Raw genomic sequence first — 25,959 nt, 5'->3', positions numbered from 1 at the left:
ATGAGACTGACTGAAAGGTAAAAGACTAACAATTTCAAGTGTTAGAGAGGATGTACAGCAATGGAAATGTAAGAATGAAAATTGGTACAACCACCTTGGAAACTGTTCTGCAGTAATGATTAAAGGTGAACATAAGCATATCCATTAGCCAATAAGTCCACTCCTAGCTATATACCAAACAGCAATGCACACAAATCTACGGAAAAATTCATGTACAAGAATGCCCACAATAACATCATTATTCATAATAGCCCAAAATTGGAAACAACACATTGTCCATCATAAGCAGGATGGCTAAAAAGTGCTGCATTAATAAGATGGAATATCATATAAAAGCATTCTGCAAACTCTTTCTGTAAAGAACCAGATAGTAAATATTTCAGGCTTTGAGTACCATATGGTCTCTGTCGCAACTATGCAACCCTGCTGTTGGAGGGTGAAAGCAGCCGTAGATAATCCATAAGCAAATGAGCCAATAAGCATGGCTGTGTTTCAAGAGAACTTTGCCAACCTTTGTCATGTAGCAATGGAAATGAATGAACTATTGCTATGTTTAAAAACATGGATGAATCACACAATATAACCTTGAGCAAAAGAATGTATTCTGAAAGGTGAAGGAGGAGGCTGCGAAGGGCATGAGGGAGGCTCCTAGGATAATAGTAATATTCTATTTAATGACCTAGGTGGTAGCGAGATGTATTCACTCTGTGGTCATTTATTGAGCTGTACAATTACATACACATGTATATCTCAATAAAGAATTTTATTAATAATTATTTGAAAGCACTAAAAGATGATTCAAGGATAATCTAGAGATGCTTTGCTTTGAAGAAAGCAATGAAGGTAGCCAGATAATATCAGATAATGTATTTTCATAATGTATTTTCGGGTAACTTTAACTTTACTTTGTGCATAGGGTACTTGGCAAAATTGGGTGGCCATTTACTGCTCAGAGATGAAATTGAAATCATGCTTGAGGGTAAGTGTTGAAGTTATAATGAAATCTTTATGTATAGGCCTAAATAACTTCACTATTTGTGATTCAATTGATATCTCAACTCTATAGTGATGCCAGGGATGGGAAGAGGGTGGTAGAGGTAGCTAGGCGGTTAAGGGGAAATCAGTGGAAGGACTGGGTTAAGGGACATCTTCATTTTTTATACTTTCTCTCTCTGTTTCAATCTCTCCATCTGTCCCTCTCATTATTTGAGACCTAACTATTATCCTAGAGTCCTTAGGAACTACAGAGAGTTAAGAATTCATTCACTCATTAATCCATTCAACAAACGTTTTTCCAGCATCTACTATGTGACAGCACTATTCTATCTGCAGGGTATACAGCAGCAGACAAAGCAAAGTCCCTTCCCTCAGAGGATTTACATTTTAGTGGAGAGCAATGTACACTTGCACCAGAAGAAATTAAAGAAGGGTAATGTTTATTCTTCCAAAATGTTTGGATCTTCAGCATCTCTCTCTTAGCCTCTGCCTATTTCCCCTTCAGGATCAGAATTACAAACAGGGGAGGCAGAAAATAAGGTGGCTGCCTTCCTTCCTGTTTTTGGTAATAGACTTTATATTTTAGAGCAATTTTAGATTAATAGAAATATTGAGTGGAAGATACAGAGGTTTCCTGTATACCTCCTGACCCCACACATGCAGAGCCTCCCCCAATTACCAACATCCCCCAGCAGAGTGGTACCTTTGTCACAGTTGATGAATCTACATTGACACATCATTACCTTCCTTCCTTTTTTATTCATTCATATTTATTGACTGCTGGCTAAATACTAAGCACTCCCTCCATGTCACTCAGAATATTTTTCTTCTTTCGCCCTTCCTCCTCCTTCTGTTCCTTCTCCTTTTTCTCTCTTTTCTAAATCTGTCCTTTTTTCCTTCTCTATTTCTTTTTATTAAGAAAGAAAATAATAACTTCCCACAAGCTCAACATATGAATATAATGATATTAGCATTTTGGTATATATCTTATTGCAGATATTTTTAAAGAATATAAACTATTACATATTTATTTTTAAAACTATCATAACTGTTTTATAACTTTTTCACTTACTCATGTGTCAGAAACATCTTTTCATGCCAAGAAATATGGGTCTACATCATCATGTTAATATGTGCTATTTCACTTTATGATATCTCTAATTTTTAAGCACTTTCACATTGATGAACATTTAGACTGATTCCACTTTTTTCATTATTATGAGCAATATTGAACCTCTTCATGAATATAAGTTTATGCTGTCTACCAGAATGCTCAGCACATAATAGGCACTCAGTAAACACTTAGTGAATATTTCCTTTTTTCTTTTAATGAGGTCTGGTGAGGATAGAGGATAAAAAACTTCCTGGATGCTATTTGTCAAAGGAACAAAAATTGGGGGAGGGCGGCTTTTGTGAAAGGTGGTGAGGTTATTTAGGGTTAGAGCTTCTCAGACTGTGAGAGTGATGCCTTGAATTAATGGCCTTTCTGCTGTTACAGCTATTGACCGAGTGCTTCGGGATGAAGATCCCGTGATCAGGGAGTTTGCAGAAATAACAAACAAAATTTTTATGGAAATAGCTCATAGATTGACCTCCTCAAATATTAAACAAAGCTTCCGAAGACTGTTTAACTTAATCTACATCAAAAAATTGAAGCCTCTTTATAATTATAAACTTCCCAAGGACCTGACAGGCAGTCCTATGGGAATTAAAGAAACCAAGAATGATAAGGAAGCCATTATAGACAATAATTATGAAGACGTATTGGTAAAGAATGAAGGTGTATCGGTAAAGAATGCAAGGTTCACGAGTGCCTTGGAGCACACCTCAGAAGAGGAATGATTTTCCTGTCCCTCTTGATAACTTGAGTCTGTTTGTAGATGCTTTTCAGAAGGACACTAGAAGCCTTTACTGTCTCTTCTTGATTCTCTACTCAAATACAGAAATGTGTTGCCTCTCTCTGTCTGACAGTGATTAGAAGACTTGCTTCATCAAAGCAACTAACGAAATTGAAAAAACATATAAGCAAAGTGTTTGATGAGAAGCTCTTGGAGCTTGATGTAATCAATACATACCTACTGAACATCTTCTAAGTGCCACACACTATGCTAGACAGTGAGGCTATTTGGATGATGTAAATAAGGTTCCCATCCTCAGGAAGGCCACAGTCTAGAGACACACAGTGTGGTTATTTACACCCTGCTCTGATGAATGCTGCCTAGGGCAGTATTTACAAAGGAAGAAATGGAGCTTGCAGGGGAAGAGGATTTAGAGCAGGCAAACTATTCCAGGTAGAGACACTGAGGCAAGAAGAGTGTTGGGGGAAGCTGGAGAGTTTGTTGTGGGTACAGGTGGTTAAGGAAAGAATAGGGAGAGCTGAGACCTGAGGGAAGATTGTGCTGTGCCAATGGTTTTAAACTTTTTGAAATGAAAATTGGAGAGTCAACATAGTTAGTGGTTCCCATGGCCATCAGGATCCAGTTTAACACTTTGTCCTGGTTTATAAGAAAGTTGATATATAAATGTTGAACTGCAGTGATCTTGCTTGATTTAAGGCTCCAGGCTCATCTTTCACTCATCTCACTTTACCTTCCTGCCACCCCTGCATCCCACCCTAGCATAAACCACTTCAGCCACAGGGAAGTACTTGCTGGTAGATGAAAGCCCCATTTCCTCTGTTGACTCAGATGTTGTGGCTTTGAAATGTGTCAACTTGCAGTTCACACATGTTTTCATTTCTCTGCCAGCTCGCCTTGCTAGGAGTTGGGGCAGCAGCCATTCTACCTTCCCTTGGGTCCTTCTTCAGCTTCTCTGACTTCTGGGCCAGGTGGGTTTAGTAATGTTGATAAAGGACACCAGCTTCTCCTGTAGGACATCTGCATCATCAACATCATCAGTGCTGGAGGCAATAAGAGACTGATACAGTCACAAGCTTGTGGGTTCTACCTTGTCCCTGCTCTCCACTTCACACCCACACTCCTTTCCCAATTGCCTGCTCTGCAGACTTCAAGCTCCAGCACAAGATGTGAAGACGACAACTTTGCAGAGACTTCTTAAGGCACTCCCACAATTGCTTACAGTCAAACCTCTGGTTGTGCCTCTCTAATTGAACCCTTACTGATATATCTGAGATACATTTCCAGTCCTCTTTTTTTTTTTTTTAATTGGGGTAGAGTTGCTTAACAATGCTGTGTTAGTTTCTGCTGTACAACGAAGTGAATCACCTTTATGTATACATATATCCCCTCGCTCTTGGACCTCCCTCCCACCATCCCCCATCCCACCCATCTAGGTCATCACAGAGCACCGAGCTGAGCTCCCTGCTCTATACAGCAGGTTCCCACTAGCTCACTGTTTTACACGATAGTGTATATATGTCAATCCCAATCTCCCAATTCATCCCTCCCCTCCTTCCCCCACACTGTGTCCATGTGTTTGTTCTCTATATCTGTGTCTCTATTCCTGCCTTGCAAATAGGTTCACCTGTACCATTTTTCTAGATTCCACATATATGCATTAATAGACAATATTTGTTTTTCTCCTTTTTTAAAAACATATTTATTGGAGTATAACTGCTTTACAATGTTGTGTTAGTTTCTACTGTATAACGAAGTGAATCAGCTATATGTATACATATATCTCCATACCCCCTCCCTCTTGAGCCTCCCTCCCACCCTCCCTATCCCACCACTCTAGGTGTTCACAAAGCACCGAGCTGATTTCCCTGTGCTACGGGGCTGCTTCCCACTAGCTATCTATTTTACATTTGGTAGTGTATATGTCAATGCTATTCTCTCACTTCGTCCCAGCTTACCCTTCCCCCTCCCTGTGTCCTCAAGTCCAGTCTCTACATCTGAGACTTTATTCCTGTCCTGCCCCTAGGTTCTTCAGAACCATTTTTTTTTTTTTAGATTCCATATATATGTGTTAGCATATGGTATTTGTTTTTCTCTTTCTGACTTACTTCACTCTGTATAACAGTCTCTAGGTCCATCCACATCTCTACAAATGACCCAATTTCGTTCCTTTTTATGGCTGAGTAATATTCCATTTTATATATGTACCACATCTTCTTTATCCTTTCATCTGTCAATGGACATTTAGGTTGCTTCCATGTTCTGGCTATTGTAAATAGTGCTGCAATGAACATTGGGGTACATGTGTCTTTTTGAATTATGGTTTTCTCAAGGTAAGGCCCAGTAGTGGGATTGCTGGGTCATATAGTAGTTCTAGTTTTAGTTTTTTAAGGAACCTCCATACTGTTCTCCATAGTGGCTATGTCAATTTACATTCCCGCCAACAGTACAAGAGGGTTCCCTTTTCTCCACACCCTCTTCAACATTTATTGTTTGTAGATATCTTGATGATGGCCATTCTGACGGGTGTGAGGTGATACCTCACTGTAGTTTTGATCTGCATTTCTCTAAAATTAGTGATGTTGAGAATCTTTTCATGTGCTATTTAACCATCTGTATGTCTTCTTTGGAGAAACGTCTATTTAGGTCTTCTGCCCATTTTTTGATTGGGTTGTTTGTTTTTTTGATATTGAGCTGCATGAGCTGTTTTTAGATTTTGGAGATTAATCCCTTGTCAGTTGATTCTTTTGCAAATATTTTCTCCTATTATGAGTGTTGTCTTTTTGTCTCATTTGTGGTTCTCTTTGCTTGCAAAAGCTTTTACATTGAATAAGGTCCCATTTGGTTATCTTTGTTTTTATTCTCATTACTCTAGGAGGGAGGTCAAAAAAAGATCTTGCTGTGATTTATGTTAAAAAGTTTTCTGCCTATGTTTTCCTCTAAGAGTTTTATAGTATCTGGTCTTACATTTAGGTCTTTAATCCATTTTGAGTTTATTTTTGTATATGGTGTTAGCGAGTGTTCTAATTTCATTCTTTTACATGTAGCTGTCCAGTTTTCCCAGCACCACTTATTGAAGAGACTGTCTTTTCTCCATTGTATATTCTTGTCTCCTTTGTCATAGGTTAGGTAACCATAGGTGCGTGGTTTTATTTCTGGACTTTCTATCCTGTACCATTGATCTATGTTTCTGTTTTTGTGCTAGTACCATACTGTCTTAATTACTGTAGCTTTTTAGTATAGTCTGAAATCAGGGAGCCTGATTCCTCCAGCTCCGTCTTGCTTTCTCATGATTGCTTTGGCTATAAGGGTCTTTTGTGTTTCCAAAGAAATTGTAAATTTTTTTACTCTAATGCTGTGAAAAATACAATTGGTAATTTGAAAGGGATTGCATTGAATCTGTAAATTGCTTTGGATAGTGTAGTCATTTTCACAATACTGATTCTTCCAATCCAAGAAAAATCTCTATCTGTTTGTGTCATCTTTGATTTCTTTCATCAGTGTCTTATAGTTTTCTGAGTACAGATATTTTACCTCCTTAGGTAGGTTTATTCCTAGGTATTTTACTCTTTTTCTTGCTGTGGTAAATGGGATTGTTTCCTTAATTTCCCTTTCTGATCTTTCATTGTTAGTGTATAGGAATGCAAGAGATTTCTGTGCATTAATTTTGTGTCCTGCAACTTTACCAAGTTCATTGATTAGCATCATTGATGGTGGCATCTTTAGGATTCTATATATAGTATCATGTCATCTGCAAACAGTGACAGTTTTACTTCTTTTCCAGTGTAGATTCCTTTTATCTCTTTTTCTTCTCTGATTACCATGGCTAGGAATTCCAAAACTATGTTGAAAAATAGTGGTGAGAGTGGACATCCTTGTCTTGTTCCTGATCTTAGATGAAATGTTTTCAGTTTTTCACCATTGAGAATTATGTTTGCTGTGGGTTCGTCATATATGGCCTTAATTATGTTGAGGTACGTTCCTTCTATGTTCACTTTCTGAAGAGTTTTATCATAAATGGGTGCTGAATTTTGTCAAAAGCTTTTTCTGCATCTATTGAGATGATCATATGGTTTTTATTCTTTAATTTGTTAATATGGTATGTCACATTGATTGATTTACATATATTGAAGAATCCTTGATAAACCCACTTGATCGTGGTGTATGATCCTTGATCATAAAACCCACTTGATCATGGTGTATGATAAAACCCACTTGATCATGGTGTATGATCCTTTTTGTGTGTTGTTTGATTCTTTTTTTTTAATAAATTTATTTATTTATTTATTTATTTATATTTATTTATTTATTTTTGGCTGCATTGGGTCTTCATTGCTGTGCACGGGGTTTCTCTAGTTGAGGTGAGTGGGGGCTACTTTTCTTTGTTGTGGTGCGCGGGCTTCTCATTGTGGTGGCTTTTCTTGTTGTGGAGCATGGGCTCTAGGCACATGGGCTTCAGTAGTTGTGGCACATGAGCTCAGTAGTTGTGGTTCGTGGGCTCTAGAGCACAGGTTCAGTAGTTGCGGTGCAGCGGCTTAGTTGCTCCACTGCATGTGGGCTCTTCCTGGACCAGGGATCAAACCCATGTCCCCTTCATTGGCAGGCAAATTCTTAACCACTGTGCCACCAGGGAAGTCCTGGATTCTTTTTGCTAGTATTTTGCTGAGAATTTTTGCGTCTATGTTCATCAGTGATATTGTTCTGTAATTTTCCTTTTCAGTGATATCTTTGTCTGCTTTTTAGTATCAGGGTAATGGTGCCCTCAGAGAATGAGCTTGGGAGTGTTCCTTCCTCTGCAATTTTTTGGAAGAGTTTGAGAAGGATGGATGTTAGCTCTTCTCTAAATGTTTGGTAGAATTTGCCTGTGAAGCCATCTGGTCCTGGACTTTTTGTTGGAAGATTTTTAATTGCAGTTTCAGTTTCATTACTTGTGATTGGTCTGTTCATATTTTCTATTTCTTCCTGGTTCAATCTTGGAAGGTTGTACCTTTCTAAGAATTTGTCCATTTCTTCCAGGATGTCCATTTTATTGGCATATAGTTGCTTATAGTAGTCTCTTATGATCTTCTGCATTTCTGTGGTGTCAGTTGTAATTTCTCCTTTTTCATTTCTTATTTTATGATTTGAATCCTCTCCCTTTTTTTCTTGATGAGTCTGGCAAAGGTTTATCAATTTTATTTTTCTTCTCAAAGAACCAGCTTTTAGTTTCATTGATTTTTGCTATTGTTTTCTTCATTTCTATTTCATTTATTTCTGCTCTGAATTTTATGATTTCTTTCGTTCTACTAACTTTGGGTTTTGTTTGTTCTTCTTTCTCTAGTTGCTCTAGGTGTAAGGTTAGGTTATTTGAGATTTTTCTTATTTCTTGAGGTAGGATTGAATTGCTATAAACTTCCATCTTAGTACTGCTTTTGCTGCATCCCATAGGTTTTGGGTCATCACGTTTCATTGTCATTTGTTTCTATGTATGTTTTTATTTCCTCTTTGATTTCTTCAGTGCTCTTGGTTATTTAGTAGCGTATCATTTAGCCTCCATGTGTTTGTGTTTTTTACGGGTTTTTTTTTCCTGTAATTGATTTCTAATCTCATAGCACTGTGGTCGCAAAACATACTTGATGCAATTTGAATTGTCTTAAATTTACTGAGGCTTTATTTGTGACCCAAGATGTGACCTATCCTGGAGAATGTTCATGAGCGCTTGAAAAGAAAGTGTATTCTGCTGCTTTTGGACGGAATGTCCTATAAATATCAATTAAGTCTATCTGGTCTATTGTGTCATTAAAGCTTGTGTTTCCTTATTAATTTTCTGCCTGGATGATCTGTCCAGTGGTGTAAGTGGAGTGTTATAGTTCCCCACTATTATTGTTTTACTGTCAATTTCCCCTTTCATGGCTGTTACCATTTGCCTTATGTATTGATGTGCTCCTATGTTGGGTGCATAAATATTTATAATTGTTATGTTTTCTTGGATTGATCCCTTGACCATTATGTAGTGTCCTTCCTTGTCTCTTGTAACAGTCTTTATTTTAAAGTCTATTTTATGTGATATGAGTATTGCTACTCCAGCTTTCTTTTGATTTCCATTTGCATGGAATATCTTCTTCCATCCTCTCACTTTCAGTCTGTATGTGTCTCTAGGTCTGAAGTGGGTCTCTTGTAGATAGCATATATACGGGTCTTGTTTTTTGTATCCATTCAGCCAGTCTGTGTCTTTTGGTTAGAGCATTTAATCCATTTACATTTAAGGTAATTATCAATATGTATGTTCCTATTACCATTTTCTTTATTATTTTGGGTTGTTTTTGTAGGTCTTTTTCTTCTCTTGTGTTTCCCACCTAGAAAAGTTCCTTTAGCATTTGTTGTAAAGCTGGTTTGATGGTGCTGAATTCTCTTAGCTTTTGCTTGTCTGTAAAACTTTTGATTTCTGTGTTGAATTTGAATGAGATCCTTGCTCGGTAGAGTAATCTTGGTTGTAGGTTTTTCCCTTTCATTACTTTACTTTTTTATGTTTTTTTTTTTTAATTTTAGGGTTTTCTTTTATGTGGACCATTTTTAAAGTCTTTATTGAATTTGTTACAATATTGCTTCTGCTGTTTATGTTTTGGCTTTTTGGCCACGAGGCATGCAGGATCTTAGCTCCCCAACCAGGGATGGAACCCACATCCCTTGCATTGGAAGGTGAAGTTTTAACCACTGGACCACCAGGGAAGTCCCTCCCTTTCATTACTTTAACTATATCTTGCCACTCCCTTCTCGCCTGCAGAGTTTCTGCTGAAAAATCAGCTGATAACCTTATGGGGATTTCCTTGTATGTTATTTTTTGCTTTTCCCTTGCTACTTTTAATATTTATTCTTTGAATTTAATTTTTGTTAGTTTGATTAATATGTGTCTCAGCATGTTTCTCTTTGGGTTTATCCTGTATGGGACTCTCTGTGCTTCCTATACTTGGGTGGCTATTTCTTTCCCATGTTAGGGAAGTTTTCAACTATAATCTCTTCAAATATTTTCTCAGACCATTTTTTCTTTCTCTTCTTCTTCTGGGACCCTTATAATTCAAATGTTGGTGTGTTTAATGTTGTCCCAAATGTCTCTGAAACTCTCCTCCTAATTTCTTTTCATTCTTTTTTCTTTATTCTGCTCCTCAGCAGTTATTTCCACCATTCTATCATCCAGCTCACTTACTTGCTCTTCTGTCACAGTTATTCTGTTATTGATTCCTTCTAGTGTATTTTTCATTTCAGTTATGGTGTTGTTCATCTCTGTTTGTTTGTCCTTTAGTTCTTCTAGATCTTTTTTAAACATCTCTTGTATTTTCTCATGCCTCCATTCTATTTCCAAGATCTTGGATCATCTTTACTATCATTATTCTGAATTCTTTTTCAGGTAGGTTGCCTATTGCCTCTTCATTTATTTGGTCTTGTAGGTACCTTGCTCCTTCATCTGTAACATATTTTTCTGTCATCTCATTTCAGTTTTGTTTTTTTTTGATGAGTGGGGCTGTGTTCCTGTCTTGCTGGTTGTTTGGCCTGAGGCATCCAGCACTGATGTTTGCAGGCAGTTGGGTGGAGCTGGGTCTTGGTGCTGAGATGAGGACCTCTGGGTGACCTCACACCAATTAATATTCCCTGGGACTTGAAGTTCGCTGTTAGTCCAGTGGTTTGGACTCAGCACGCTCACCACAGGAGCTCAGGCCCAACCCCTGGCCTTGGAACCAACACCCCGCAAGCTGCACAGTGTGGAAAAAAAAAAAAAAAGGCAACAAACAAAAAGGAGAGGAATGATAAGAAAGCATAAAAAATAAAATTAAATTAGGAAAATAAAAAATATATTAGAAAAATAACAATAAAAATGGAACAACAAAACAGAACCACAACAGAAAATATATATATAAAGGAAATAAATTTTTTTTAATTTTTTAAAATTAAGAATAAAAATAAAAGATAAAAAACAAATTAAAAGAATAAATAAATAAATAATTCCCTGGTGCCTCCTCTATCAGTGTTGTTGCCTCCACGATGAGCTACAGCTTACCCCCACCTCCCCAGTAGGCCTCCAAGACCTCCAGGTAGGTCTCTGGACCCACTGTTTCAGCCCCACCTCTGCATGTATCCTCTCTCTAGCATCTGTTCCTGGAGCTGGTCCAGAGCACATGTGCCTGCACAGTCCAGCTGGGGCACAGGTCTCCACAGGCATGCCTGCGTGTGGGGTTGGCACAGCTGGAGAAAGCCTTGGAGGGGGGCGGTGCTCAGCCCACCTGGACCCACGTGGCCACAGGAGGCCCTGTCAGGGGCAGCACTCAGGATGCCAGAACCTGCACAGCCAGAGGACGTCGTGGCTGAGGCGGGGTTCAGAGCTGGGGACCCACACAGCTGGAAGAGGCCCTGGCAGTGGGGGGGGCTCAGGCCCGAGACCCCAGCAGGCTTGCTGGGGCCCAAGCAGGCAGGGGAGTTGTTGGCCGCGTTTCCCTCCAATCCCCCAATCCCCTGAAGATCCCTCTCTGTCCCTGCTGATCCCCTCACCGTGAGTGGACCCTTCTGAACATGGGAACCTCTCCCCTTCCCCCAGACCCCCCTCAGGGGTGCCGGTCCTGTCCCACCTCCACTTTTTTTCACCCCCCCTTCCCTCCAATGTCCTACCTGGTCGTGCAGGGATTCCTCCCATCCCCTTAGGTGTCCAAGGTCCCCCACCAGCGCCTAGTAGGTGCCCTAGTTGTGAGGAGATGTGAACTCCACATCCACCTACTCTGCCATCTTGACTCCGTCCCCTCCATTCCTCTTTGATCAAGTAGTTGGATGTTGTCCCTATGTTTTACCTATCATTGCATTTATCACACTGTAGTAAAATTATTGGGTTGGTCAAAAAACTCATTTGGTTTTAAGTACAAATAAAGGGAACATTTTTGATTTTCACAAACATCTTTATTGAGCAACATGTTCGCTAACCAAATGAACTTTTTGGCCAAGCCAGTACTAATGTCCTTCTCTCCCTGTCCCACAAAATTGAAGTGTCCTGAAACCAAACTTTGTATCTTATACTTGGTTAAGTACTCTGGCACTCACAGTCCTGGCACCTAATATATGCTCAGTGAATACTTGCCAAATGAATAAAATGCTAACAGGACATATTGCTCTCATGCTTCAATAAAATTTTTCAGATATTTATGTGTTACTTAATATTCAATATTAGAAATAATTTTTAAAATGGATGATTTTAATTTACCCCTTAACCCATATTATTTCCTATCACTCAGATGTCCCAGACCTAACTTTTCAAAATCAGGGCAAATTTTCTTTTCCACCTTCTAAACTAGAACTATTATTCAGCCTACCACAGCAGGATGCCTACTGTGGGGTAGTCTGAAAGATATCCACAATATCTTTCAGGTATCCCCAAAGATATCCAATTCCTAATCCCCAGAATCTACGAGTATGTTACCTTACATGGAAAAGGAAATTTACAGATATGATTAAATAAAGAATCTTGAGACAGGGAGAGGAAACTGGATTATCTGGGCTGGCCCCATGTAATCAGAAGGGTCTTTATAAGAGGAAGATGGAAGTTAGAGAGGAAAGATTTTTGAAGATGCAATGATGCTGGCTTTGAAGAGGGAAATGAGGAACATGAGCCAAGGAATTCAAGGAATGCAACCCTAGAAGCTGAAAAAAGCAAGGAAATGGATTCTCCCCTAGTGCTCCCAGAATGAGCATAGTCCTACCAACACCTTGGTTTCAACCCAGTGAAAGCTAGTTTGGACATCTGAGCCCCAAAACTATAAGATATTAAGTTGGTATTGTTTCAAGGCATTAATTTGTGGTAATTTGTTAAAGCAGCAATAGGAAACTAATATACCTACCTAGAATTCTACAAAACGAAGCAAACCAAACCAATTCATAACTCTTCACCCTTCTCCACCCCCCACCCTCCCAAAGAAACAGACATAGCAACAAGTATAGTGGATCTTATACAAATGTTGAGGGTTTTGTAAAAGGTCAGATATTCTGTGATATGTACATGTTCTTCAAAGTCCTTTAGGTTAGTGACCAAGGATTTCTTCCTCACTTTCAACCTACTACAGTAACCTCCTCCATCATCTCCTGGTTCTCTCTGCTCTTTCTCCTTCTCTAATTATTGTCATTTTAATTACAATGTGTGGTGTGGTATTCCTCTTTGGGTTAATCCTGTATGGGACTCTCTGCACCTCCTGGACTTGGATGTCTATTTCTTTTCCCAGGTTAGGGAAGTTTTCAGCTATTATGTCTATGACTATCATAGCAACTGAGATATCTTCATTTGTTTCAAAGAATAAAAAATATAACTTCTGAATATGGAGTCAAGTGGTGGTAGAATATATAAGGCAGGTCTCAGGAAATAATTCAAGGCAAAGGAAAGCCCTCCATAGCTGAGTCAGCTAATTACCCAGCATAGGCACATGGCTAATCAACCAGAGACCAGTCCTCTTTGGACTCTAGGTGGCCAAAGTTCTCACCAATAGAAGGTGAGCAGAAGCAAAGTGTAAGATTTAGCCTAATCACTTGCTTAAGGAGGAAATCTGCCTTATTCCTTCCTGATGGTTGAATGTGGATGTGGAACTCAGCTTCAAACTTGGAGAAAATAAAAATATAATATGCCCCTTGGAATATGGAAAAGCCCCTAACAGCCTGGATATCTGGATGGCTTCTGAGAGCAGCTCCTACCCATGCTGGACTTTTACATTAAAGGGAAATAAATGACTACCTATTTTAGTCTTTGCATTTATAGATATCTCTATTACAGTGATTTAGTCTTCACTCTAATTAATACAGCCCCTCTCCAAACTCCCAGGTCCCTAAAGCCTGAAATTACACTTTTAAATCTTTACCCTTTGCCATAAAAACAACTCTGTTAAAATGCAAACACTGTATCTCAAGAAGCAGTAGCATAATGAGGTAGCATTCAATTGTGTCTACAAATAAATGAGTCTAAAGGATCCTTTCTGGAGGAGAATGTAAAACATAACACAACTCTTCTATTCAACCAAAACATACCCCTTCCCTGAGGAAGACAATGGTGTCACCCAGTTACTGATCTTAGCTCCAATTCTGTGACCTCTGAGTGACATGCTACCCCCACTCCTTAGTCAAGTGTGGCTTCCCATGGTCTGGCCCAATATACAATGGCAAAATTCTTCCACTGGACTGACAAGAGTAGAGTTTTATTTTGATCCTGTTTTTTTTGTTTTGCTTTTGCTCTTAATGCTCCAGTTTCACTAGACTCTGCTGATTCCTCTTCAAGGAAACCTCCCCTCCTGCCCTCTTCCTCCACCACTTCACCATGACATAGACAGAAAATCTAGTGAAACTATGAATCTATAGAAAGGAGAACGGTAGGAAATATTCTTTTTGGAGGTCCTTTGTCAGAGGACATGGGAACTGCAATTCTATAATAATACATTGATTGCAACTGGATCACCACTTAGAAATATATTCATGAGGCCAGAAACACCAAGCTGTCCCACAGTGTCAGGGAATTTAATTGCTGATATTTTGGGGTCCTATTTCTTTACAGCTTGATTTCAGTTAATGCCTTTCTCCATTCCTTTTATTCTCCCTTTTTACCACCAGCATATATGAAATATGTCCCAAATATGTTCACAAACTATCAGCTACAGAGGAAAGTATTCCATTAAGGGGTGTAACTGTGGCCAAGTGTAATCCCCCCAAAAATGACTTTTTAATTGAAGAGAAGGGATGAATGGAGGAAAACCCACAAGTAATAGGAGTCTTCTGGACCAACAGTGGCTAAAATGAACATGACAACCACTGCAATAAATGAGTTTGGTAATTCACAGCGTTCTTCAGGAAGATACTGAGGATATAAATCAATAAGGCCTAATATGCATGCAATATTAATTGCATAAATCGTTACATAACATCTTGGAGTTTGGGAGTATATTAGGTCATTCCTTGCTCATAAAGTGTTCTACACTTTACAGATGTGCTTACTGAAAATCGTAAAATAACCCCAACAATGAAATATTACCTAACTACTTCAGAAAAGTTTAAAACAAGCAGAATCCATACATTCAGAGGATATTACAGGTATTTCAAACACTTGTTTTTACTAAATGAAGAAATATATTTTTAATACTATTCTCTCAAAGCATTAACATTGACTTCTAAAATTTCTTCGTAATTTTTTTAATTTGCCACGATTACAAAGTAACAGATACCTGGTTGTCTTTGTAGGTTCTATAGGTTTCCCACTCCCTTCCCCAAATTATGTTTCTATATCTAAAGCTGAGCATAATGAACTTTTATTGAACTCTTTGAGTAAACTCTTCCCAAGAGCCAAGCACTTTATTATATGTATTATATGATTTCATCCCCAACCTCTGAAGGTAAGTAATTTTTTTATTCTCTTTTTATAGACAAAGGAATGAAAGCACAAAGACAGAGATTAATTTGCCTAAGGACACATGACTAGTACATGAAGTTCAAGGGTTCAAACCCAGATTTCCTGACTCTAACCCACCCAACTCTTGACTGATAAGCTCTGTTGCTTCTAATCTTATGAGGTTTATCATATGAGATAATCACACTTTGTGGTTACAGTATCTTATTCATACAAAGATCCTGATTATCAAAAACATTTTACATCTCTTATCTTCACAACAACTTTATTCATTGTAGGTAGGATATATCCCTTTTTAAGATTTTTTTAAAAATAAACTTTAGGTTTGTTACCTTTCCTAATTAAGAGCTGATCACAGACTGACATAGCCCAAGGAGATGACATAAACTGGTTAGAACCAACAGGTCCAAGATGGTGGACATTTTGACTTCCACTAGACATTGAGCCTCAGTATACGCTCATTGTAACACATCAGCATGCTAAATGACACACCCACAGGCACCATGACAGTTCCAAGGCTGACCATAAAAGGTCAAAAAGGGGGCAGCAGCCCAATTCCTGAAAGTCCCCACCCCTCCCCCAAAATAGCTGGAATACTCCTCCCACTCATTAGCCTGTGAAATTACCCACCCCTATACCCTGAAAACCCTATACCCTGGTGCCTCTCACCTTCTGAAATGGCCCACACTCTGCCTGTGGAGTGTGTATCTCTTTAAATAAATCCACTTCTTACCTATCACTTTGTCTCTCACTGAATTCTTTCTGCAATGAGAACATCAAGAACCTGAGTTTCATTACGTCCTGAGACCAGGTGTGTGATCTCAATTAAAAGACCATGGGTTCAAGTCCCAATCTGGGTTTTGGCTGGGTTCAAGTCCCAATCTGAGTTGCACCGTTTCAAGTATACAATTATAAATTGTTAACATAGGCTATGAAAGGAAATACATTGCACTCTGAGATCTAAAGGGACCTACTATAAAAGGTGGATTTGAGAGGTTTCTTTAAGCTGAGATATGGGCGCTATAAGGAATGTAGCGGTGGAAGAACTGGAGATCACTCAGGCATCTGCAACGTGTGTGAAGGGATGGAGGCAGCAATGAGTTGGCACATTTAAGAAACAAAATAAATCAACTACACTCCAATAAAAATTAATTTAAAAAAAAAAGAAACAAAGATGGCCAGGATTGATGGAGCACAGTGTGCACAGAAGGAGTGGCACAGGATGATACTGGAATTATTGACAGGGGTGAAGGCTGTGCCAAGAATTTGGTGTTTCATTTCAAGTTTAATGAGAAGCCACTGAAGAGTTTTCGGCAGGGAAATGACATCCAATCTGAGGTTTTAAGAAAGATCGCTTTGGCTGTTTTGTCAAGACAGGACTGGAGGTGAGAAAGTGTGAAATCAGAGAGACTAATCGGGCTGTTGCACAAGGCCAAGAAAGAAGTGGAAGTAGTGAACTATGCTGCGACTCATGAGATAGATAAAGCATCCCAACTAGGATGTGTACCACAAACCAAGGTCAAATAGTTACCAGCTCATTGTGACCCACATGCTCCAGGAGGAGACCACTGATTAGCTGCTCTAGCAGTAACTGCACAGACTCATGCTTTCCCAAGACCAGCATCTCCTGCCAAGTTCACAAATTCTGACCAAGACCTTGCTTTCTTCTTCTGTCTTAAAACCTCCCTTTGATAATTCCAGCACCTGAAATGTGTAAGTACCTTTCCCAATTCCCCCCTTTTAAGACATTGTGAAACTCTGTCAAGGCAGACCAGCTTTCCATGGTCTGCAGATTTTCCTCTGGTCATTGTATGTGGCAGCTTTGACAGTAACGTGGGCTGTGTGCTATCAGGGAAAACAGAAAGAAGTGGATGGAGCCAATGTGTATCTTAGACGCAGACTCCATAGGTCTTGAAATCGAACATAAGGGTAAGAGAAGCAAGGTGATAAAGATCAGTCCCAAATTTCTGCTATTTCAACTCTAAGAAAATAAACCTGAGGAACTGATATAATATTTAAGAGCAGATGCTTTGGATCTAGTGAGACAGAAATTGACTCCTTACCCTGTGACCCAGTTATTGTAATTTTGGGAAAGTTACTTGCCTATTACAAGCCTCAATTCCCATAAATGTGAAATGGGGAAACACAAATAGAACCCCTGTCCTAAATTTATTATGAGGACTAAATGAGAAAACTATTATAAATTACTTGGCACAGTTCTTAGCATACACCCAACAGTAAATGATACTTACTGTACTGAAGAATATTCACAAGCACAAATTCTAATATGCAAGACATTTAGTTTAACATGTTACCTGCATTTTTTTCTATAACAACTTAATTTTTGTCACAAGCCGCCCTTTTCTGCCTGGTAACAGAAACGTCTTCTCGGTTAATTCAGGTTGCTACCCCAGCTTCATCCTGTGGGTCGGATCTTTAGGGGCTCATGTGGCACCAAGCCATAAGATGCTTGGGCAGGGGGCACAGAATAGTGATGCAGCTGGTCCTCAGCCAGCATCACCACAATGACATCTCTGAGACTGCCTCATGTCTGTTAGGTGTTCAGTCATTCTTCCTGTTAGGGAGGAAAAAATGCTTCCTCTATCCTTCTAGGTTTTTTTTGACTGGTCTAATAATTAAATTGACATGAGACAGATTAAGAGGAGAAAATAAAATTTTAATTTCATATGTACAGGAGTTCATAGAAATGTGAAACTCAAAGAAATGATCAAAGCAGGCAGCTTTAATAAGTTTTAGACAAAGAAACAATAAATTTGTGAAGAACTGACAAGACAAAGAAACTTAGGCTTGGGTACTAATTATTGAAGAAACTAAGCAGAGATACATAACCTTCACAGCCCTGAATTCCCTGTCTCTGGCAAAAGGAGGTCTCTCTACCTCTTAATGCAGGAAGGGTAACTTTCACATGAGAGATTTATTTTCTGCTTTCAGGGGGACAGAGAGGAGGGTCAGAATGTCCTTTCTGCACCAGCTGTGTCTCAAGTAACTTCAATTCACAATAATCAATATGCCAAAGTGATATATTTGGGGGTGGCCTGCCCTGAACCCCACCAATGCATTAGGTCACCACTGCGCCCTGTTCATTCCCATGCCAAGATCTCATGACACTCAGCTCTCTCTGCCACTCATGCCCCTTTGACATACGATAAAGAATCAGTTCCTGCTGCTAACCACCACTCTGAGAAATTAGGTAGGGCTGCCTAAGGCGTTTTGCCCTTTATGCTCTACTGTTCCCACTCCATGTTGGGCCAGGGAAGGTCTGGGGTCTTACCAGCTTCCATGTACTTTCCTGGGTCTATAAGGATGGGTGCGAGGCTTAGGTTCTCTGTCACAGATCTGCATTTCTCCCTCTCTCCCATGGAGGGAACTTAAGGGAGGGGTGGCTAGAACCAGAGGTTCCAGTTCTCTCTCCTCCACTGAGGAGACAAGCTCACCTGGCCTGAGGGATGAGACAAAATTTTATGTCCTTTCATATCTTTTATGTCCGGAGCTCACAATTTAATTCTTTTTTTTATTGTGTTCTATTCTGTCATGCCTTTCCTGAGGGCACTAAGTTGTAGCTGCTATTGGAAGGAGGGAAAAGATCATAAAGTTCAGGGGATATTGAGAACAAAAAAATTGGTTAATATATCAAAGTATTATCCCATTATATAGTTATTATCATTGTTCATATTTACTGTGAATTCATTGATTTAAGGAGGGTTTATAAAGTTGTGAATAAGCACGTGGGCTCTGGAGCCAAATCGCTTGGGTTCAAATCCTAGCTCCACAGCTAACTATTTCTTTGGGTGACTGACTATGTTTTTAGTGCCTCGATTTCCTTATTTGTCATGGAGATGATCACGGTACCTTCCTCACAGTGTTGTTTTGCATGTTGAATGATATAACAAAGGTAAAGTGGTTAGAACCGTGCGCAGAGTAAATGCAGTAAAAGTGTTTGCTACTATGACTATTAAGCTTGTCATGCTCTTCTAACACTTGGCACAGATTCACTGAACATATGGGAATTGGTTCTATAACTATTGGGAGAAAACAAACCACTGTGTTACTCCCCAAAGAAATATAGTATATGAATCCATAAGATGGGACTAAAATCTCTGTTCTTACCAGCATTAAAGTCAGATATGAAGCATAAATTTAAACTATTTAACTAAATACAGTTTGAAAAGACTCCTCATCATCATTTATTTGTTCTATTTTTATTCAATTAAGTATATGTTTACTAGCACTAGCCACTGCACTAGAAACGGGAGGCACAGTTTGGATTTCATGGTTCTCACAATCTCGTGGAGGAAGACAAACACAAATAAACTGAGAAAGAAAAAACAGCCCTGACAGCTTCCCAGCCTTTGTTCATGGTTCACAGTTCCAGGTGACCAAAATGATACTAAGTCTATGCTAAAATAATAAGGTTCATTCTCTGCTCTTTCTCTAAGAAATTCTATAATCTTTCCATAATCTTGACACCAGTGGCCAGACAATAGAGAAAAATTTGTCAAATCCAGCCATGCTCTACCGGGGAGGATGAAGGAGTACTATTCTTAAAATGATCAGATTTGAAAAGAAGACAGATTTCCAGATTCATTATGCATATTTTGGCATAGTTTGTGATCCATTTGAAATGTTAAGCTAGCTGTGGTTTAGTAATATTTAGTATACCATAGGGCCAGCCTAGTTAATGTAAAATATCTGTGCCCAAAGTGCTGAGATTTAACATTAACAATGTGAATAAAAAAGAATGAAATATTGCCATCTGCAGCAATATGGATGGACCTACAGATTATCCTACTAAGTAAAGTAAGTCAGACAAAGACAATATTATATCACTTATACGTGGAATCTAAAAAAATAATACAAATCAACTTATTTATAAAACAGAAACAGACTCACAGACATAGAAAACAAACTTATGGTTACCAAAGGGGGAAAGGAAGGGGAGGGATAAATTAGGAGTATGAGATTAATAGATACATACCAGTATATATAAAATAAACAAAAAGGATTTATATATAGCACATGGAGCTATATTCAGTATCTTGCAATAACCTATAATGGAAAAGAATCTGAAGCTGTACACCTGAAACTAACACAATGCTGTAAATCAACTATAGGTAAATAAATTTTTTAAAAAATCACTGTGACTTGTGAAGTCATTTAAACTGCTCTGAGCTATACTACTTGTTTGTAAAATGGAAGAGATAACATCTATCTTGCAGGACTATAGTGAGGATTAGAAGCAATGCATGTACATCTCTTAATATGGTGTCCGGCACATGGTAGGGGCTCAAGAATTGTGTTCTACTCTGAATGCTTGTAGGGTACTGGGTAATGTCACATATACCTCATTTAATCCCCGGGGCATCATTGTAATGTAGGTATTATTATGGTTTTGCATTGGAGGAGACTAAGACTCATAGTGAATTGTTACAGACCCTTATATGCTCTGATATGCTCACAGGTCGCTGAAGGGAAACATACTTGCTACATAAATGAAACAGTTCCAAGTAGCATTGTGGCTCCAGTGCAAGCACAGTATTAGTACTCTAAAAACTTCAGAATGCCTCACTTGGCTTAACTCTTCCTAGACCCTAGAGAGACCCAAAAACTAGCTCCCAAATCAACCTCCTGGTGAATGGGTCAAAATGGACTCTTGGAGTTGGGGGCAAAGGGATATATTTTTTAGGGTTTTCAGCTCACATTACTATTGAGTGTTTACTGTATGTCCAGCACTGTTCTAAGTGCTGGGGATACAGCAGCGAAAAAAAACCAAAAGGAATCCTCGCCTTGATGAAGTTTATATTGTAGCAGAAAATAGGAAAATAGACAGTAAACAAAATAAATAAATAAATAAAAGATAGACCATGTTGGCTGACGGGGAGTATTGTAGGGAAAAAAAATAAAGTAGGGAAGGGGGAGAAATGTGAATGAGAGTGAGTTGTTCCAACAGCCTCTTTTACTCTGCACGTGCCTAGGGTACAAAACCAGAAAAGGACATCTCAGTACTGGACGCATCAGAGCAGAGCTCATTTGCTTTTTCCCTACCACAGAAGATTATGGCTAAGAGAGCTACTCTTCTTGGAGTTGCTTGGATGAAGAATTTGAGCCTACCTGCTTGAGAAATACAGTGACATCGGGCGACTGTGGACATTCAGGATGGAGGCTTCGCTTACGTGGGTTGGTAACTTTCTGTTATTGCTAAGGTTGTTTACTTTAGGAGGTCCAGACAACTTGGCAAGCATACTACTGGAAGGGAGAATTTGAGGGCACTCTCCTTGCAGAGTCACCTACCAGTTCAACAAATACACCATGCTCCATGCCAGGCTCTGTGCTGTCCCTGGGAACTCTCTACCCATATAATTTAGTTGCCCTATCAAACAATTTAAAGGGAAGGAGAAGTCAAAGGAAGAGAGTATTTTATAAGGCAAATAAATCAGTTCATGCTATACTGGTGCATACCAGGATTCAGAGATTTTATTTTATGATTTGAAATAAAAAGGCACTTTCACATTTATTATCTCATGACCATTTTTGTTATAAAAGATATTTACAAAGCACGTTGTAAACTGATCCCTCAACTGCCATCAATTAACTTTCAGTTTCTTACCTCATAATACTGGTTTTGAATTATTTACCTTTGTACTGTATGCTTTGCTCTCTCTGCATCCAGTGACTTTCACCTCCTTATGACTTCAGTCCCCAGTCCCACAGCAACAGCCTGGATATTGTTATCACCAGGAATTACCCCACCACTCATATAAACACAAGCAATCCTGCTTTGGGACCTCAACCTCTTATCTTTCCAAAACCCTGACACCTTCTGTATTAGCTTGTTAGAGCTGTCATAACAAAGTACTGCAGAATGAGTGGCTTAAACAACAGAAACTTATTTTTTCATACTTCTGGAGACTACAAGTCCCAGATGAAGGTGCTGGAAGGTTTGATTTCTTCTAAGGCCTCTCTCTACTGGATTAGTCAGGGTTCTTCAGAGAAACAGAGCCAATAGGATATATGTAGATCCATACAACAGGAGATTTATTGTAGGAATTGGTTCACATGATTGTAAAGGCCGGGAAGTCTCACTGTCTGCTGCCTGCAGGCTGGAGAAACAAAACAGCTGGTGGGATAATTTGGTCTGAGCCCAAAGGCCTGAGAACCAGGCGCTCCAATGTTGGAGGGCAGGAGGAAATGGATGTCTCAGCTCAAAAAGAGAGAGAGAAAATTCACCCTTCCTCTACCCTTTTGTTCTATTCAGGCCCTAAATGGATTGAACGATGCCCACAGGCATTAGTGAGGACAGGTCCTCTTTACTCATTCTACTGATTCGATAGTAGTCTCTCAGAAACACTCTCACAGACACACCCAGAAATCAAGCTTTACCAGCTATCTGGGCATAACTTAGCCCAGACAGGTTGATACCTAAAATTAACCATCACAGGGGCTTCCCTGGTGGCGCAGTGGTTAAGAATCCGCCTGCCAATGAAGGGGACACGGGTTCAAGCCCTGGTCCAGGAAGATCCCACATGCCACAGAACAACTAAGCCCATGCGCCACAACTACTGAGCCCACGTGCCACAACTACTGAAGCCTGTGCACCTAAAGCCCGTGCTCCACAACAAGAGAAGCCACCGCAATGAGAAGCCCGCACACCACAACGAAGAGTAGCCCCCGCTCACCACAACTAGAGAGAGCCCGCACGCAGCAACGAAGACCCAACACAGCCAAAATTAATTAATTAATTAATTAATTAATTAATTAATTAACCATCACAGTCGCTTTCTCTCTGTGTCTTCACATAATCTTTCTTTTGTGTGTTTCTCTGTCCTGTCTCCTCTTCTTATAAGGGCACCTATCATATTGCACTAGGGCCTGTCCTAATGACCTCATTTAACTTTAATGACCTCTTTAAAGATCCTGTCTCCAGATAAAATCACATTCTGAGATACAGGGAGTTAGGACTTCAACAAAGGAATTTGGGGGGGGGGGCACAATTCAGCCCATAACCTTCATTCCTACTACACTTGGTCTTTCACTTCAGTAGGACATTCAGACTCGAGCGCATCCTCTCACATCTTCATTTTCTTCTTTGCATGGCCTAGGACTCTTGTCTTTCACTTCAGCCACCCTGCTAACAAAAGCCACAATTCCACCATCCCTCTTCCATTGAACCCATCTAAGAAACACATACCATGGATCAATTCATCTGTTGTACCTCCCTTCTCTGATCCCAGATTGACATTGCTCCTGGAGAAAAATCACACAATCACATCCAAAATGGTGCTACTGTGCATGAACAAGTCATGTTCTGTTAGAAATTCATGCTCCTCCACCCCAACTAGACCCTGGGGCCCCAGGCAATCCTTACAGCTATTTCCTACATTTTGCACTCTCCTGAAGTCTACTCTTCTACCACTTGCCACTCATTCTCAACAGATGACTTCGCTCTCTGCATTGAAGAAAAAATAGGAGCCATCACCCAGGAAACCACTCAACTCCAGCTCCTGATCCATGAACACTTGTTTCTATTCCCATTCTTACCACCAATCTACTTGACTTGGAATCAATTTTATTCCAAAATTCATGCATTCTATTTCTATTGGAGGGAGGGGGTAGCAGAGGTGGTAGGAGAGAGGGAAAAAGGAGTTAGCAAGATTATTTCTAATCTGCAGTCAAGCATAAAAATAAAATAAAATATTGTGTTCATGTTTTAATGCACAGTTTTGTATTTTATTCATTCTGTTTTAGGAGCTTTGATATAAAATCATATCCTATCAGGATTAAAATATGTAGGTTTCTTCTGTCTCAAGAGGCTATCAGAAGGTCTTATAAAAGTTACAAGTCAAATTTGAAAACCAACACTTAGGAAGTTGAGCAATGGTTGTATATGTGTATGATATGCACTTGAAACAGGTATCTACTGGGCCCTGGAACTATTTCTAGGTCCAACATCTAAGCCTATTAGACCAGGTATCAGTTGTGTAGCAGTTGGATGAGGATTCCAGGGGTCCCTGGTCCATCCCTCCAGGCCTCTCCTTCCTTTTCAGCTCTTTCCCCACCCCTTGCTTTTCTTAAACTTATTAAAAAAACAAAAAAAAAACCCAGAAACTTCCATTCTAATATTTAATAGCTCCTTATACTCAGTTTTCTCACAGGTGATCACACATAAATCACTTTTTATCTCCAGTATAGCCATCAGCTTAAAGATATAAACATGAAATAATTTAACTCAATTATTATGTTAGAAATAGAAAAAAAGTCTGAAAAGAAGCTTAGCTGCAAACTTGGAGGAGTTTTTAGATTGCATATACGATATTTTATCAATCACATATTTTTTGTAGTGCAAAATTTATCTTCTCAACCAAGAAAAGTGATTCTTTTCCAAACATTCACCATGCATTATTGCAGATCTACATATCACTAACATATGAAAAATCTGGCAGTCCTTTCTAAAGTCAATTTCAATATCCACCACATTTTTTACTGACTTTGTTTTTTATTCCAAAACTTCTTTCCATCTATTAATTTCCCTTCAATATGTACACATTCTGTGCTTACTTTTAAGGCTACATCCCTGTAAGGAGAGCCTTAAAAATAAAAAAAAAACCTCAGAAGTAATGTTTCTGATTGTCCTTCCACACCTGGTCAAGGAGAGATCCCCAAACTCCATACACAGATTCCTCATGTTAATACCACTGCACTGTCCCTAGTGCCTTTCTATTTTCAAAGGCCTTATGCGTAATATCTCATTCTACTGTTACACTAACATCATGAGATACATTCTAATGAATGAGGAATCTGAAGTCTAGAGAATCTAAATGAGTTGTGCATGATGAGGTAGATAGCTGGTGAAGAGAGTTAAATCTTTTAACTCCAATTTCCAAGGTTCAATCTACTAAATTCATGTTTCCAATTTGAACTTTATTATAATTATTATTTTTAATTGTGGTGATGTCTTTACCTGTCAGACTGTTAACTGATAAAGAGGCATTGTCTGAGACTCTAAACATCCAATAGGATATCTGGATAGTCTATCACCTTTTCTTGAAAGCTAGATAATCAACAATTATATGTTGAAGAAAAACTTTATTTTGCTATCCTTAGTCTCCTAGAGCAGCTTTAATGGAGGACAGAAGTATATTAAGTACCTGCAGCTCAACCTTCAGCATATATAAAGCAGCCAGAAATGGGTTAGAACTAAAGCTCCTAGAACCAGAGAATGTCAGAAAGAAATAGTACCAACCAAGTCTTATGTATACTTATCAGATGCTTTCACTTTCCCCAGCTCTTGTTTCCCATAAATTAACACAAACTATCTGACATTTTATTACTTCCTACACGAGAGTGATACCAAGGACAGAGCCAGAGGGCTGCCATTCATAAATCTCTATTATCACCTCTAAGGAGATGATGACTTCTAGGAAACCACTATAGGTCATCATTTCAGAATATTATCCTAGTTACATGCCTAATAGACAAGTCATGAGGGATTTCCACACATATGCCAAGCATGGTGGCCTACTGATGTATATTCAACTTAAGGGAAGACAAGGAAGAATTTATTAATAAAAAAATAATGATAAATCATAATATACTTGATTAAGGGCTCTTCCATTTACAGTGAAATTATATTAGTTTCATTTACAGCAATAAAAGCACTAGAGACTTGGCATTTAGTCCAGGGTTCTTCTACATGGAGGA

The 25,959-nt window shown here is 39.0% G+C and overlaps 1 protein-coding gene across 1 annotated transcript in view; it reads left to right on the top strand.

Moving 5' to 3' along the window:
• Nucleotides 1–21,651, top strand: part of MROH9 (maestro heat like repeat family member 9) — a gene marked incomplete at its 5' end in the record, with an annotated part of 85,827 nt that extends 64,176 nt beyond the window's left edge. The window contains one exon of the mRNA XM_082414523.1: nt 917–21,651. Within this exon, the coding sequence (XP_082270649.1) occupies nt 917–990 (74 nt within the window). The 3' untranslated portion in view covers nt 991–21,651. The remainder of the gene's footprint in view (nt 1–916) is intronic.
• Nucleotides 21,652–25,959: the final 4,308 nt, after the last annotated feature.

The sequence above is a fragment of the Balaenoptera physalus genome (assembly GCF_965194825.1).
Source record: "Balaenoptera physalus genome assembly, chromosome: 1".
NCBI lineage: Eukaryota > Metazoa > Chordata > Mammalia > Artiodactyla > Balaenopteridae > Balaenoptera > Balaenoptera physalus.
This window is presented reverse-complemented; position numbering and strand designations above follow the sequence as displayed.